This window comes from Oenanthe melanoleuca, unplaced genomic scaffold (genome assembly GCF_029582105.1).
Source record: "Oenanthe melanoleuca isolate GR-GAL-2019-014 unplaced genomic scaffold, OMel1.0 S060, whole genome shotgun sequence".
Lineage (NCBI taxonomy): Eukaryota > Metazoa > Chordata > Aves > Passeriformes > Muscicapidae > Oenanthe > Oenanthe melanoleuca.
Window position 1 is genome coordinate 60,128 of NW_026612709.1, and position 14,844 is coordinate 74,971.

At 50.4% G+C, this 14,844-nt stretch overlaps 1 protein-coding gene across 1 annotated transcript; it reads left to right on the forward strand.

Moving 5' to 3' along the window:
- The first annotated feature begins 1,608 nt into the window (after positions 1 to 1,608).
- Positions 1,609 to 9,404, forward strand: LOC130266487 (uncharacterized). Its single transcript, XM_056515757.1, has 3 exons — positions 1,609 to 1,630; positions 1,690 to 2,121; positions 2,962 to 9,404. Exons 1-3 carry the CDS (start codon positions 1,609 to 1,611, stop codon positions 3,483 to 3,485), a joined length of 978 nt encoding a protein of 325 aa, XP_056371732.1. The 3' UTR covers positions 3,486 to 9,404.
- Positions 9,405 to 14,844: the final 5,440 nt, after the last annotated feature.

The following is a 14,844-nucleotide window of genomic DNA, read 5'->3' on the forward strand; positions in this document are numbered from 1 at the left end:
AATTTGCAAAAACCCTCTCAAGATTTTCATTCTGTGCTTGAAGGGCTTCAGCCACCTGTTCTTTGACTAGTGATACTATGTGTTGTGAAGTTCCAATCTTGCTGCATGCTTCAACCATTTCTGTCAGTGTTGGCTGACCAGGAAGAGCACTGATGATCCTCTTGCATTCTGAATTCGCATTTGCAAATGCAAGGCTTTGCAGCAAGAATGGTCTGACTGTTTCTTCCATGAACTTGTCTGTCCACTGCCTGTGTGAGTCTATCTACAAATGCTGGAAAAGGTTCAGACACTCCTTGCTTTATTTCTGAAAAACAACATCTTGTGTTCCTGCTGGGGCTACTTGCAGAATTGCTCTATGCGCTGCATCCTTGATGTCTGCCAGTACATTTCTTGGAAGTCTGGTGGCTTGCTGTCTTGGATTGTCATTTGGAGGATCCCCTGCTAGCTCTGCTGTTATGAGGTTTGCATTCGCTCCTCCTTGATATCTGTTTTGCAGCTCTTGTAAAGCTCTTCTCCACCTGTAGTCTCAGATGTGCACTTGTGTGTCTGTGAGGATCAGTGACACGAGTGATCTCACATTGTGTGGAGTCAAGTCATATTCTGTAAAAACCCCTTTTAAAAGTTGTTTGAAATATGCAGATCCCAAACCATAATCTCTGATTGCTTTGATTAAATCTTTCACTATATCGTGATTCAGTTTTTGCCATCTAGGGTTTTGTCCCTGTGGGTCATAGTTGACTGGCATTGCAATATCACCTGTGCCAATTGCAGAGTATTTTCTGCTTCTGGATAATTGCATTCTAATATTTGACCAATCGACTTCAGTTTCTTGTCCTTCAGCAGATTGCATCTTTGTGGTACTTTGCTTGTCATAAGAAACCATTTGTTGTGATGAAGACAGGGATGGTGCTTCATCCATTTTCTGGTCCATGGGTGCTGGCTGAGGCATGGGCTGTTGCTTGTCAGGAGTCTTTTGAGAAGCTTGTGGAAATTCTGTTCCCTTCCAATGCTGAATAAAAGAATCCACAAGATCTCTGGGGATCAGAACCATAGGGCTTTCACTATTTCCCGGATCTATCGTGTATGTTGGAATGCCTTCTGAAGCTGTAATACATATTGTATCTTCTTCTTACTGTGGTTGTTGAAGTGGTGGAACTTTCTTCCCTGTATCGGTTTGTTTTTTATATCTGACTGGGAAATAGTCTTGCAATGTTGCTGCTCTGCCGCTAGGTGGCGCTGTTGCTCTATCTTGAGACGTCTTGGTTTGTTGTTGTGGTTGCTGTGGAGATGGCCTGGGTTCCCGTGTCTGGGCACGCCCCCCGGAGGCGCGGTCACTCCTTCCCTGGCCACGCCCCTGACTGACGCGACGGGACCCTGCCCTGCTCTCTGCACTTCCCTCGCTTTCAGGATCGCTGTCACCCTCACTCAGTTCCTGTCCCTCCGGACCAGAGCCTTCTCTATCTGGACTAATTCTGTGTCTCACAGCCCGCCTAGCTATGCTCTTTCGTGGGTCCCCTCTCTGTTCTCCTGACACTTCCGGGTTCGCGGCTGCTTGCGTGTCACATGACACTGCCTGGGCATGCTCCCTGCGTTTCGGCCGCACTACGCATGCGTCGTCAGACACTTCCGGGTCTGACCGGCCTGGCAGGCCCCGTCCCGGGTCCCTCTTATCTTCCCTGGGTCGGTGAGCCGCCGCAGCACCGACTGCCCCCACGCCCGCCGCTTCTGCCGCCTGCCCCAACGCAAGTGATGGAGCCGCCGCCGCTGCCGCCAACGCTGCCGCCGCAGTTTCAGATGCCCCAGGCGCTGCTCTGACACCGCGGATAGGTAAAACTGTCTCTGCCCACTCCCGAGGGGTGGGTCCCCCCTCCCCCTGGTCTCTGGCCACCGGCACGGTTGCGCTGTATCTCGAAACTGTCCCACGCACTAGGATTCTGACCGGGGTCCCTATTTCTCTTCCCTCCTCCCTAGTGATCGCGGAGCGCATTCCCGAAGCCAGAGATGATGTCACAGGCACCAGCTCGGTTATTTCACACCCCGAGGGTGTGGAAAACAGCTTCCCCTTGCCCATTGCACCCTTAATTGGGGTTGTTGTCTGTTCTGCCATCCCAGAAGTATATGGTAAAGTGTGACCTGTCTCATCCTCTCCATCCCTCCCTGCTCTTTCCACCGTTCCTGGAGTAGAATGTAATTGTTTTCCCCCCGGTGGTGAGATTACTTTTGAGGGATTATAAAAGTAGAAATCCAGATCATCAAAATTCTTTGGAAAAATTTCTGCCTTAACTTTTCCTGATGTTGGTGTTGATGTAGGTAAATCTAAATATTTTGGTAAATCAGATGAATCCGTATTATCTGAAGCTGAACTGCTTTGCTTTAGTATTGATTGCTGATTAGAAGCTTCTTCCCCAGTCCCTGACAACCCCTCTATAGCTTTCAGAGGACTGGATATTTGCAATGTTCCTGAAGATAAAACTTCAAACATTACTCTACCTGCGGTCAAAAGATCCTTGGCCTTCGGATCTTTTTTTGTGGCTGCATGATACATATCTCTATTTACCTGTGCCCAGAATTCTGGCGTATATATTTTACTAATTTCTGCATGAGGGTATTTAAGTCTCACCCATACCAATAAATCTCTGAGTTCACTTTCCGATAAAGTAATCGGATGTGTAGAAGCTATATATTTCATTGTGGATAATATCTTTCCTTGTTCGTGGCTGAATGCACCACCCATTTTGCTATGTGTGTGTTCCTATGTGTATCTGAGATCTCAACCAGTCTTACCAAAAACTGAGATGCCGGGACCAAGCTGGATTTCTCCTGGGCATCCGGCCAGCAGATGCACAGGGAGAGGGATTCCGCGGTTCCTCCCATCCGAGATGAGCCTGGCAGCTGGTTTCTGGCCGCTGTTCAAGGTCTCTTCTCCGTAGTTCTCTTTCTTAAGGTAGCTTCTTCCTTCAGGGAGTTTTCTGGATCGGAGCTCTTCTGTATCTACCTTTGTAGATCACAGCAGGAGCCTGGACGTCCGGGGCCGACGCCCACCCAAGGGACGCCAGATGTCATTGTCTGAGGGTCTCTTTGTGCCCAAGACCACTCAGATGGACATAGGATGGTGGTTCAAGGCGCAGGGTATTCTTGAAGGTGCCGAAGAAAGGCTGCAGGAGACAATCGTCCGGTCTCAAGGTCTGTTTTTTATTTCTTATCTATACAGTGTTCACACTCATGAGCAGCAGTCTGGTCAGCACCGTGTCCAGGACGAAAGTCTGCCCACGAAAGGCAGGACTTATCTTTTATACCTTAAACTACGTATTCTATGTTTACACTATCTTTCCAATACTACAATATCTTATTACTATGTCCAGTCTTGTCCCCAACCAATCTGTGATTCCCAGCATCCCTCACCAACATGGAGAACAAGAAGAAGAAGAAGAAAGAAGACACCACACCCCAAATTCTCCATCTTGGCCTTGTGGCCGATAATATAAACAATCCCAAAAACTACCTTTTCTACATGCTAACTATCTAATTCACACTCTAGTTTCCCTTAATGGTTGCATTTCTTCTCTGAGAGAAGGCAGATGTTCCCATGGTGCAGGATCCAGCTCTCTGACCCCCCTGGCTCTATTTGGAGGTCTTTCATGGGTCTGACAGGGGGGTTCTTGCACCCACAGAGGGTCCAGAGGGACTCCCTGGACCCCCACAATAGTCACAGTCAGATTGCTCTGCTGGACTGGTGCTAGCACACGGTAGATGGTAGAGGAGTTGATCATTCCTTGGGGTAACATTTTCCAATGAAAGCGTAGGTTGGGCCGCTGGCTGTTTGGAAAGACGATGGAAAAGGCTAACCACTCCTTGTCGTCTTCGTGCAGGGGAATAGAAAATAAGCAGTCTTTGATGTCGAGCACTGCGCAGGGTTGTCCTCTCGGTATCATCGAGTTCATGGGCAGCAAAGTTTGTACTGGGCCCATCATCTGGATTCTCTTGTTCACTTCCCGCAGGTCATGCTGGAGACAAAAGCCTTCACCGGATCGTTTAGGCATTATGAAGATTGGGGTGTTCCATGGGCTTGTGGAGGAGTCTATATGATTCTTGTGTAACTCACGGCCAAGTAGCTGAAAGAGAGCAATCATTCGAGGCTTGGACAAGGGCCACTGCTCAATCCATACTGGATTGACTGATTTCCAAGTTAGTTTGATGGGCAATGGCGGGTATGCGACAGTGGCCCTTAGAATAAATTTGTCACCCTAACGCCCAGCAGGGCTAGGGCATCTCTTCCCAACAAGGGTGGGAAATCCGACATAACGTATGTTGTAAGGGTGATAGTCCTTCCTGGTCCTGTCTCGATGCAGAGTGTTATTGCTATTGGTTGGGTGTTTTTTGCGGGCTCAGGACAGCCCTCCAACTCCGCCCACCATGGGGGCTTCTTCTAGCTTCCATGGTAGAGGCCAGTGTATGTCTGGGATGAGAGTGACGTCTGATCCTGTGTCCACCCAAAAGGGAAGGCAGATGGCCAAGTCGTTGGAGCTGTTGTGGAGACGACACACTGCCCACACGATCAGCGGGTGCTTACCCATCTTCACAGCAACGGCCACCCATGGGTCTCGTTCCCATGCTTGCATGGCCAAAGCCACCCAGGGGCCTCGTCCCCAGGGAGCTGTTCTTGGTATTCCTGAGGTGCAGATAGGTTTGATTGAGCTATTGGTTGGGCGTCGAAGTTGGTCATTTCTTGAGGGGGTAATGGGCGTGGAAGCCCCATTGAGGGTTGCTGTAGCTGGGCCGCTTCATGTTCCAGGAGGGAGGGGGCTGAGTGCGGCCTGGCTGCCCCCTCCCCTTCCCGTTTCCCTGAAGCTTGGATCTGCATTCCTTAGCTAAATGCCCCTTCTTTCCACATGCCCAGCATGGTCCCCTAAGTTTCCCCTGGCGTGGTGGAGCAGCTGCTGCTGCAGGTGGGCGTCCTGACTGGGGGCAGTTTACTGCCACATGGCCTGCCTGGCCACACTTGAAGCATGCCATCACACTGGTTATTGCAGTGTGAACTGCTGCTTGGATGGGAGCTAGGTGTTTGTCCTTTGCAACGTGTTGATCATGGCTGTGATATTGGACCCAGGTGGCAGTGATCTTAAAATGTCCTTGGTGGCTGAATTGCATTGCTGGCATAGGCAATTTGCTAGCACCGGGCCCTTCGCCTCTGGAGGTAATGCAGAGGAATCTATTGCTGCCTGAAGACAGTCCACAAACTGAGGGAAGCTCTCACTCTCACTCTGCTGTATAGTGGACCATAGCGAAGGTCTGGCTATTACTTTAGAAGCAGCACGGATGGCTTCTTGGGCAGCATGGGTTGTTGTCATGACCTCATAGGACCGCAGGCCCTCTGCCTGTGCTTGTGGGGTGATCATAGTTGGGTCTGTGTCCCTTAGCCTCTGTATGCTGGAGCCGTGCAGTGGATGGTCTGTCCCTGTTACTAAGGCTAGCTGCTTTACACAATTGTCCTCCCATTCTTGTTTAAAAACAATCATCCCCGCCCCATTGAAAATCATCCTGCAAAGTCGTTTGATATCAAATGGAAGCATATCATCGCCTCCAAAAACGCTATCAATGAGTGTGGAAACCATGGCAGAATTAATCCCCCTGTCCGCAACTGCTTTAACAATTGCCTGCACGTCTTTACCGGCAAGTAGGTTCTTTGATTTTCGTCTGCCCCCCCCCACTCGAACCGGGAACACCAGGCTGATGGACCCCGCTCCGCACAAGCTATTTTTATTTTCCGCCAGTCTGTAAGTGGGGTTCGATCTTTATCTGATATCCTCTTAACCCACGCAGGAGCATTGCAGCTAGTGATCTTTTATGCCACTGCTCCCTTTTTGTTAAAGCCCGAGTTGGTGGTGGAATCATCCTGTGACCACCTTTCCAGCCGCCCGTCCCAGCTCGAGTCAGAGTCCGAGCCAGAAGTCGACTGACTGGAAGTTTCTGGGCTACTGAGCCTTTTCCTCGGGCTCTGACCCCGCCCCTTCTCCCGGTGGTCAGGCCGTTCCCTCCCCCAGGGCTCCCCCCGCCTCCTGCTGGGGGAGGTTCTTGCCTTATAAGGACCTGATTTAAAATGAGCTCTTTGATTGGTCTTAAGCTCCTTCCCGGGGGATGCCCCTTCTCCCTGCTCACTCGCGCTAGCGCTGTTCAGCGAGCCTTCTGCATTTTCGCCCTCCGTGTCATTGTTCCACCCCCCATCACGTGCTCTGGCGCCATTTTCAAACCCATATGGTGGGGGTACCTTTTTATCAACCGCTTTGAGCTCTGATATTTTAGCAGCATTCCACGCCTCCTCTGCTAGAACCTGCCACAATGCCCACATGCGCTCCCCCTCCTCCGATGGTGATGAGTCCAGACTCGAGGGTCGTGGAGGGGGTTCCAGGGTCTGCACATCCGCACGCTCGACCGGTTCAAACTCCTCTACGGTTTGCGTAGCTCCCCCGTTTCCCAGCTGCAGCGTAGCTAACGAACAGATTCGATTTGCTTTCCAGGTCTCCTGCTCTTGCCGAGCATTTTGCAGAGCCTGCATAACTCTGCCCCAAGATTTGAGGGTTTTCCCTGAGCCTGACAACATGGTTTCCTTGGCCAGAGCCCTCGTGCATTTATCCCATATCTCCGGATGGAGAATTTCTACCGGGCTTTATATAGTCCCTATCTTTGTCAGTGTCGGCACCGCGAGAATAAAATCCTTAAGCTTACAATCGATACCCCACTGCGTGTGGATCTCACTTACGACCTTTGCAATAGCGTCCATGCTCCTCGCTGGTCTGGGGATGTCTCCCCACGCTGCACTAGGCCAGCTGTGCAGCCGCCGGTTCCTCGTCCAGGCAATCCTCGAATCCAGGGCGGTAATCTTTTCCCGGGTTTCGGCACCACTTGTTGCGTGGCGACCTGGTTCAAGCCCGGCATGGCAGCCTGAACCCCGGGCCACTTGGTCCATATGCTTCTGGACACCAATGTGGTGGACAGCAAATGGCGTTTATTGAAGGGTCACAAGGGTTTTTATAGCTTGGGCAGTCAGTGTCATTTCCTTCTGCTCACGTCCGGCTGGGTGCGGCTTGGTACGGAGCTAAGGTCTGACTGCAAGGGGGGAAGGGGTCCTGACTGACCGTACAGCCCAATATCTTCCGCACGCATATCCCTAACTCTCCACAGGTCACCTCAATTTTTTTTTGGCGGGATTCCCGATATCAAAGTATATTTTTTGTGGGGGGTGGATCCCCTGAAATTTTGGTGCCTCCCAGGGTGTGAAAGTGCATTTTTGGGGGGGATCCCGAGTGCTTGAGGTGGTGGTAGGAGGTGTTAATGCACTGGGGCGGGGCTTAGCCCTGGTGGGTGGGGCTTGGACCAAAAATGGGAGGGGCTTCATTCCCAGGATGGGCCGGCTAAGCCCAGGCTATAGGGGTGGCAAAAAAAAAAAAAAAAAAAAAAAACTGGCAATTTACCCAACATTCTTAGAATTTTCCCCAAATTCTCTAAAATTCCCTCAAAATCTCTCCAAAATTCCACCCCATAACCCAAAAATTTTCTCCCAAATTCTCTAAAATTCCCTCAAAAACTCTCCAAATCCCCCTAAATCTCCTCCCCAAATTCTCCAATTTTCCCTAAAGTCATCCAATTTTTTTCCAGATTTTGCCGTATTTCCCTGAAATTCCCCAAATTTTCCCCCAAAATTTTCTCAAATCCCTGCAAATCTCCTCCCACATGCCCAAAATTTTCCAAAATTCCCCAAAATTCCCTCCAAAACAAATCCCTGGATTTAAGCCAAATTATCCAAAATTCCCCCAAATTTTCCCCAAAACTTCCCCAAATCACCCCCAAAATTCCCTCAAAACCTCCCAAAAATTTCCCCCAATTTCTCCCTCAAAATTTTCCCCGGAATTCAAAAAAACCTCCAAAATTTCCTCCAAAATTATGGAAAAATTCCCCATAAATCCCCCTAATGTAGCTGCCAGAGCTGGGATGGTTTTGGCTCCCGGCTGCAGCGAGACCCGGGTATTTCGAGGATAACCCAGGTGCCTCGAGGCAGAATTCAGCTCCAAGGTCTTAGTGCAAGCCATGCCAAACAATTAGGCAAGGCAGCTCTTTTGTGAGGTTCGTCTTGGCTTGCAGAGTTTAGCTAGCTGGGAATGAGATCTTGGGATGGCAGCAGAGGGTCCGAAGATGGCTTTATTGATTGCTGTATCATTCACACCCTAAAATTCCCTCCAATTCCCTTTCCCTTAATACCTCCAGATTCTTTGGTTCCCTCTTCCCTGAGGTTTTCTTGCCCTTCTTCCCCTCACCTCAGCCCCTCTTTCCCCTGCCTGGCCCCTCTCCCTGTTTCCTCTTACCTCAACCCCTCTTTCCTCCACTTGGCGCCTCATCATTGGTGGAACACCCTGTTCAGACTGCAGCTCATCCAGCTCCTCTGGGAGCATGAAACTATGACTAGCCCCAGGTGAGGGAGAAGGTTTGCAAGGGCCAGGATCTAGTTCATAGAGCAAGGGAGGGGTGGATAGGGCTGCAGGCCCCGCCCCCAGATCTTTAGTCCTCACTCCCAGGATTCCAGGCTCCGGGCCCCGTTCCCAGGACTTTGTTCCTTGCCCCCAGGTCTTTAGTCGTACACCCTAAGGCTCCAGGCTCCGCCCCTGCAGCTCAAACCCCGCCCCTACAGCTCCAGGCCCCGCCCCATGGCTTTATGCCTTCCCCCCAGGGATTTACGCTTTGCCCCCATGGCTTTAGTCCTTGCTCCAGGTCTTTAGTCATGCCCGCAGGGCTCCAGGCCTCACCTCCACAGCTCCAGGCACTGCCCCCAGGGCCTCACGCCCCACCCCTAGGGCTCCAGGCTCTACCCCCAGGGCTTTATGTCTTCACCACTGGGCTTTGTGCCCTCTCCCCAGGGATTTACGCCTCCCCCCCTGGGCTCCAGGCCCCTCCCCCAGGGCGGCAGGCACTGGTCTCTGGCGCACGCACAGCGCCCCTGAGCTGAGCTCCTTTTCCACGATGGTGGCTCGGGACAGCAGCGCCTCCTGGTGGAGATGGGGAGGAAAAGGGGAAGGTGGGGGTGGGGGAGGAAATTTTGACACGCCCATCAACCCAGAGACCCACGCCCACTATCGTTGGGACTGTCCCCCATCTGTTCAAGCCCCTCCCCTGCCCAAGTCCTTCCCTAAGCTCCTCCCCCACTCTTTGAGTCCCTCCCCTGCCCTTTCCTGACTGTTTGACAGCCCCCCTAAGCCCCTCCCTGACCCTTTAGACCCTTCCCTCTCTTCTAAGGCCCTCCCCAGTCCTGCCCCTCCCCCACTCAGCAAACCCATCTCTGTCTCTCTAAGCCCTTCACCCACCCTCTCTAAGGCTTCCTCAGGGCCCTCCCCCACTCTTTCCAGCCCTGCCCCTCCCCAACCATCAAGCCCCTCTCCCTTCCCCAAACCCCTTCCCTGGCTCTCAGACCCCTCCTCCAGCCAAAAGCCCCCTCTCTCTAAGTCCCTCTCCCTACCTAAGGCCCATCCCCTTCAGTTTAAGCCCTGCCCTTCTCCCACTCTTTGAGCCCTCCCTCACCTTAGGCCCCTCCCCCTGAGGTCCCACCCTTTACCACTCTTTGGGCTTCTCCCACCTTCTTTGTGCCCCTCACCCCCAGGCCCCTCCCCCACACCTCACCGCCCTCCCCCTCTAAGCCCCTCTCCCACACCGCAGTCCCTCCAAGCCCCCCCAAGCCCAGGCCCCTCTCTCTCAGGCCCTGCCCTTCTTAGCCCCTCACCACTTTTTAATCTCTTACCCTTTTTTAAGCCCTTCTTCCTCTCCTTAGACCTCTCCCCCATCCCTGAGGCCACTCCCCCTCTCTCCAAGCCCCGCCCCTCCCCCACCTGCTCGGCCCCAGCTCCTGGCTTATTTTCCGCTGTGGGGGAGGGGCCTTGGGGCGGGGGATGGGCCCTCATTGTGGTTGCAGTGAGAGGGGGCAGAGAGGCTGCTCCTCCTCCTGCTGCTCCTCCTCCTTCTGCTTCTGCTCCTTCTTTTGCTCCTCCTCCTCCTTCTTCTCTTTCTGCTCCTCCTCCTGCTGCTGCTCCTCCTCTTCCTCCTTCTGCTGCTCCTCATCCTCCTCCTCCTCCTCCCACTCCTCCACACCCTCCCACTCCTCCTCATCCTCTTCCAGTGGGGGAGAGGCCGAGCGCACAACCTGCAGCAATCAGAGACAAGGGTGAGACTGGGATGGAACTTGCTTACACTGGGATATACTGGGAGGGGACTGGCGGTTACTGGGATGAACTGGGAGGGCCTAGAAAGGGATTTGGGGTTACTGGTTTATACTGGTTTAGGGTTTGGGGTTACTGGGAGGGACTGAGACAAACTGGGAGGGTCTGGGAGAGAACTGGGAGGGATTGGTTTATACTGGGAGGGGACTGGGATGGACTGGAGGGAACTGGGTTATACTGGGATATACTGGGACATCACTGGTCTGTACTCGGAGCACTGGGAGGACACTGGGGGATTACAGGAGGGTTCGTAGTGGGTTACTGGTCTGTACTGGTTTGCACTGGGAGGGCAGTGAGGGGTTACTGGGGGGTTACTGATCTGTACTGGTCTGTGCTATCCCTGAATCAACCCGAAATATCCAAAATATCTGTCAAAATACCCCAAAATGTCTCCAAATCTCTCCCAAAATCAACTCAAATATATAAACCCCAATATCAGTCCAAAATCAACCCAAATTATCCCAAAATCAACCCGAAATATGCCCAAAGTATCCCAAAATATCCCTCAAATTACCTCAGAATATCCTAAATTACCCCGAATCATCCAAAAACTGCCAAAAATCAGCCCAAAATTATCTCAAAAGGTCCAAAACCCACCTAAAATCAATCCAAAAATATCCCCAAAACCGCCCAAAATCACCTCAAATCATCAAAAACAGCCCCATATGCACCCAAAAATCAACCCAAAATTTCCCCAAATCATCCAAGAGCTGTCCAAAATCACCTTAAATAACCCCAAATAATCCAAAACCCGTCCCAAGTCACTCCAAAATCATCCCCAAATCACCCCAAAATCACTTGAAATCACCCCAAAATTTCCCAAATGTGCCCAAAATTCTCCCGAAATATCCCCAAAATCAACCCAAAAATCACTGCAAACAACCCTAAATTGCCCCAAATCATCCAAAACCTGCCACAAATCCCCCCAAAAATACCCCAAAATATCCCAAGTCCACCCCAAAAATTACCCCAAACCCCCCCAAATTACTTCAAAACCCCCAAATCCACCCCCAACAACGACCAAAATGACCCCAAAACTCATGCCAGGAACCCAAAAAAACCCCCCAAATTACCCCAAAATGCCAAATCCCAGGAACCCCAAAATGCCAAATCCACCCAAAAAATGACCAAAAATCCCCAAATCTACCCCCCAAAATGACCCCAGGAACCCCAAATCTACCCCAAAATGTCCCAAAACCACCCAAAATTAGACCAAACCCCAAAATTCTCCCAAAAATGACCCAAAGTCTCCAAAAATGACCCCAAATGGCCCCGAATCTCCTCACTCACCGATTGCCTCTTCCCGGCTGATTTTGAGGCTGATTTCGGGATTACCAGAGGGACCTTATGATACTTCACCAACAATGCCTCCAGCTCTTTCTGCACCAGCAGCAGCCTGAGGAGAGAGAGGGGAAATGGGGGGAAGAAACAGGGATTTTGAGAAAAATGGGGAAAACAGGAAATTTTGGGGAAAAAATGATAAGGGAAAAAGGCAAAAATTGGGGAAAATGGAGAAAAAAATGGGGGAAATTGGAGGGAAAATGGAAAATCGGTGAAATCGGAAAATGAAGAATTTGGGGAATTTTGGGAAAAATTGAGGGAAATGGATAAAACAGAGAAAAATGGGGGGGAAAACAGGGCAAGTGGAGGATTTTAGCAAAAAATGGGTGGGATCACCTCGGCCAGGATGGGGCGGAACGCTGCCCACATCTCCCCCATGGCCTCCCAACATTCCTGGCACCTCGAAAATTAACTGAGACCCAAAAACTGAGCTCTGGAAGCCCTAAAACCACAAGTCCACCTCAAAATGGTCCCAAAATTTCTTCTCAATGCCAAAAAAGCCCCAAACTTTGAGTCCCACAGCCCCAAAATTCCATCAGGACCTCCCCAAATCCCTCCTGATCCCCCAAAAATCCCCCCAGCATCCCCCCAAATTTCTCCAAAGTCCTTCCAGGACCACCCAAAATCTCCAGATTTCCCCCAAATCCCCCAAGGATCCCTCTAAACTCCACAAGTCTCCCCAGAATCTCCCCCAAAATTTCCCTAAATGCCTCAAAAATCTCCCAATTCCCCCAGAGCCCCACTAAAATCTTCCTGAAAATCCCCCCAGAACCCCTCAAATTCACCAAATTCTACCAAAATCTTCCCCCACATCCCCAAATTCCCCCCGGAATTTCTCCAGGATTCCTCCAAATCCACAATCTCTCCCAAAATGCCTCCCAGGATATCCCCAAATCCCCCCAAAATCCCAGAATCTCCCGAGGACCCCCCAAAATTCTTAAATCCATTCCAAAATCCCCAGATTCCCCCAAAGCCACCCAGCCCTTCCCACATACCTTGAACTTAGTTAACATGTTGGAGTTAACCTCGGGGCTCCTTTCCAGGAACTACCCGCGACGGGGAGAGGCTGAGACCATGCCCCCAATTCCCAAAAAATCCCATTCCGGGACCCCCAAGAGCTCCTCAAAATTCCCCAAACCCCCTCAGTCTTCTCCACAAAATGCCCACAAAATCCCTTCAGGAATGACAAAATCCCCCAGAGAACCCAAAAGTCCCCAAAAAATGCCCCAAATCCTCTGAAATCCCTTTAGGGACCACAAAATCTCCCCAGGAACCCTGAAAATTTAATGTGGATCCCCCAAAATCCCCTCAGGTGTCCAAAATTTCCATCAAGGACCCCCAGAATTCTCATAGGATCCCACAATTTCCATCAACCCTGAAATCTGCCAAAATCCCCACAGGATTTCAAAATTCTCATCAGGACCCCCAAAATCCTCTCAGGGACATCCCCAAAATCCTCCCTAGATTCCCCCAAAATTCCCAAACCCCCAGAATTTCCCCCAGCACTCCCCAAATCCACACCTGGGACCCCCAAATTCCCCAAATTCCCTCAGGACTTCCCAAAAATCCCTTTAGGTCATGCCCGCATTACTTCATCAGGCTGGCTGTTGATGACAACTCCTGCTGCCTCTGCAGAGAAGCAGGTTCCAGCTCGGAGATCATGCCATTAAATCCCAGCCAGAAATTCCAGGAATCCCTCTCTGCCAGCAGAGAGGTCTCTGGGGGAAAAAGCAGGGGGTCAAGGACTGCAAAATTGTGGTTTGGGGGGTCAGGGGATCCCAGAAATGGAGAGTGGGGAGCCCAGAACTGTGGTTTGGAATAGGAAACGTTCTGCAGGTCCCATATTTCCAGCCGCATTCACCACGCCTGATGGACATTTCCAGCCCCTGAAGAACTGCTTCGTTCAGGTTCATCAGGTTGAGCTTCACCTGCTCCAGCTCATTGCACAGCGCTCTCTCACTGCGCCAAGTGGAAGCTGCGGTCTGCAAAACACCAGCAGCAAACACTTGACCTCAAATCCAAGCAAATTCACCCCAAAATCCTCCCGACTTCACCCCAAAATTCACTGGAATCGCCCCCCCAAAATCTCATAGATCTTCCCTGAAATTATCCCAAGTATCCTCACCTTACCCAGAACTCCCAAAGTTTGGGGCAAATCCCAGAAAAAAACCAAAATCTTCCCCAAAAAATGAGGCTCAGAAACTGGCAGCTGCCCCAAGTTTGGGGACCCAAATTTTGGGGAATCCCCCAAATTTCCCACACCTAAAATTGAATTTTAAAAGAGGTTCCAAAACGACCCCAAAATTGCCTGAGACCCCTTAAAACCTCCCCCAAATAATAGGGACATCCCAAAATTTGGAGAGTACCTCAAAATGTCCCCAAAATCTGAGGAGATCCCCCAAAATTTTTAATTCCCAACTGCAAATCTGAGCTCTTGAATTTAGAGACGACACCCCCCCCCCCCCGCCCAAATTCCCTCCAAATGCCAGAGGGCGATTTCTCCACCTCGTACATTGTAAGAGTCGATCCGAAGTTTCTCTGATCTGATTTAATCTTCTGCCTCTTTGTGGCAGATTCTGTTGTGTTTACTTTTCACAGAATAATGCCATGGGACATGAAGATTAATTGCTGAATCCCTCATTGAACCTGTACACAGTTATGGCACAGGACCTTACAGCCGTGTTTTATTTTTGTGAGATTCAAAATCAAAATTGAACTGTTGTACAATTTTCCCATAAAATCATGTGTGGTAAAAACTATATAAAATACTGAGGGGAGCTCGATGTTAATGTTGTAACACCTACCACCCAATCACTGGTTATACTGAGCCTGAAAATATTTGAAATTGGACCTTAGGTAATTTGGAAAACAAGCCAACACAAATGTTGTTTAATTCAACATGTTCTTTTAAACAAGTCAAATTGCCAATGCAAAACAATGTCTCAGTAATTCAGCCAGCTTGTTCACCTTTTCTAGGGGTGGACAACGTGGTTGCAAAAGCAGGATCCTTTCAAGAAACAAACAAGAGACTTAACCGGTGTTGCGGGAACAAGACAGGGAATTTTGAATAGTATTGATTTAGAAGTATCAACGAATAAATTGGTTAACATTTCTTTAGCTCTGCTGTATCCAGGCTCAATTGTGGATGCAGTCAGTTGCTGCTTCGATCATAAGAGAAGGAGAGGAAGGCACTTTTCCTACTGAAATTTGGAGAATAATTTGGGATAATGCCCATGATTTTGAAAAA

Coding starts and splice junctions, on each gene's coding strand:
- LOC130266487 (XM_056515757.1), top strand. CDS start 1,609: ATGCGTCGTCAGACACTTCCGG. Junction 1,631..1,689: donor GCGTCGTCAGACACTTCCGG/GTCTGACCGGCC, acceptor TGGGTCGGTGAG/CCGCCGCAGCACCGACTGCC. Junction 2,122..2,961: donor TGCCATCCCAGAAGTATATG/GTAAAGTGTGAC, acceptor TTCTTCCTTCAG/GGAGTTTTCTGGATCGGAGC.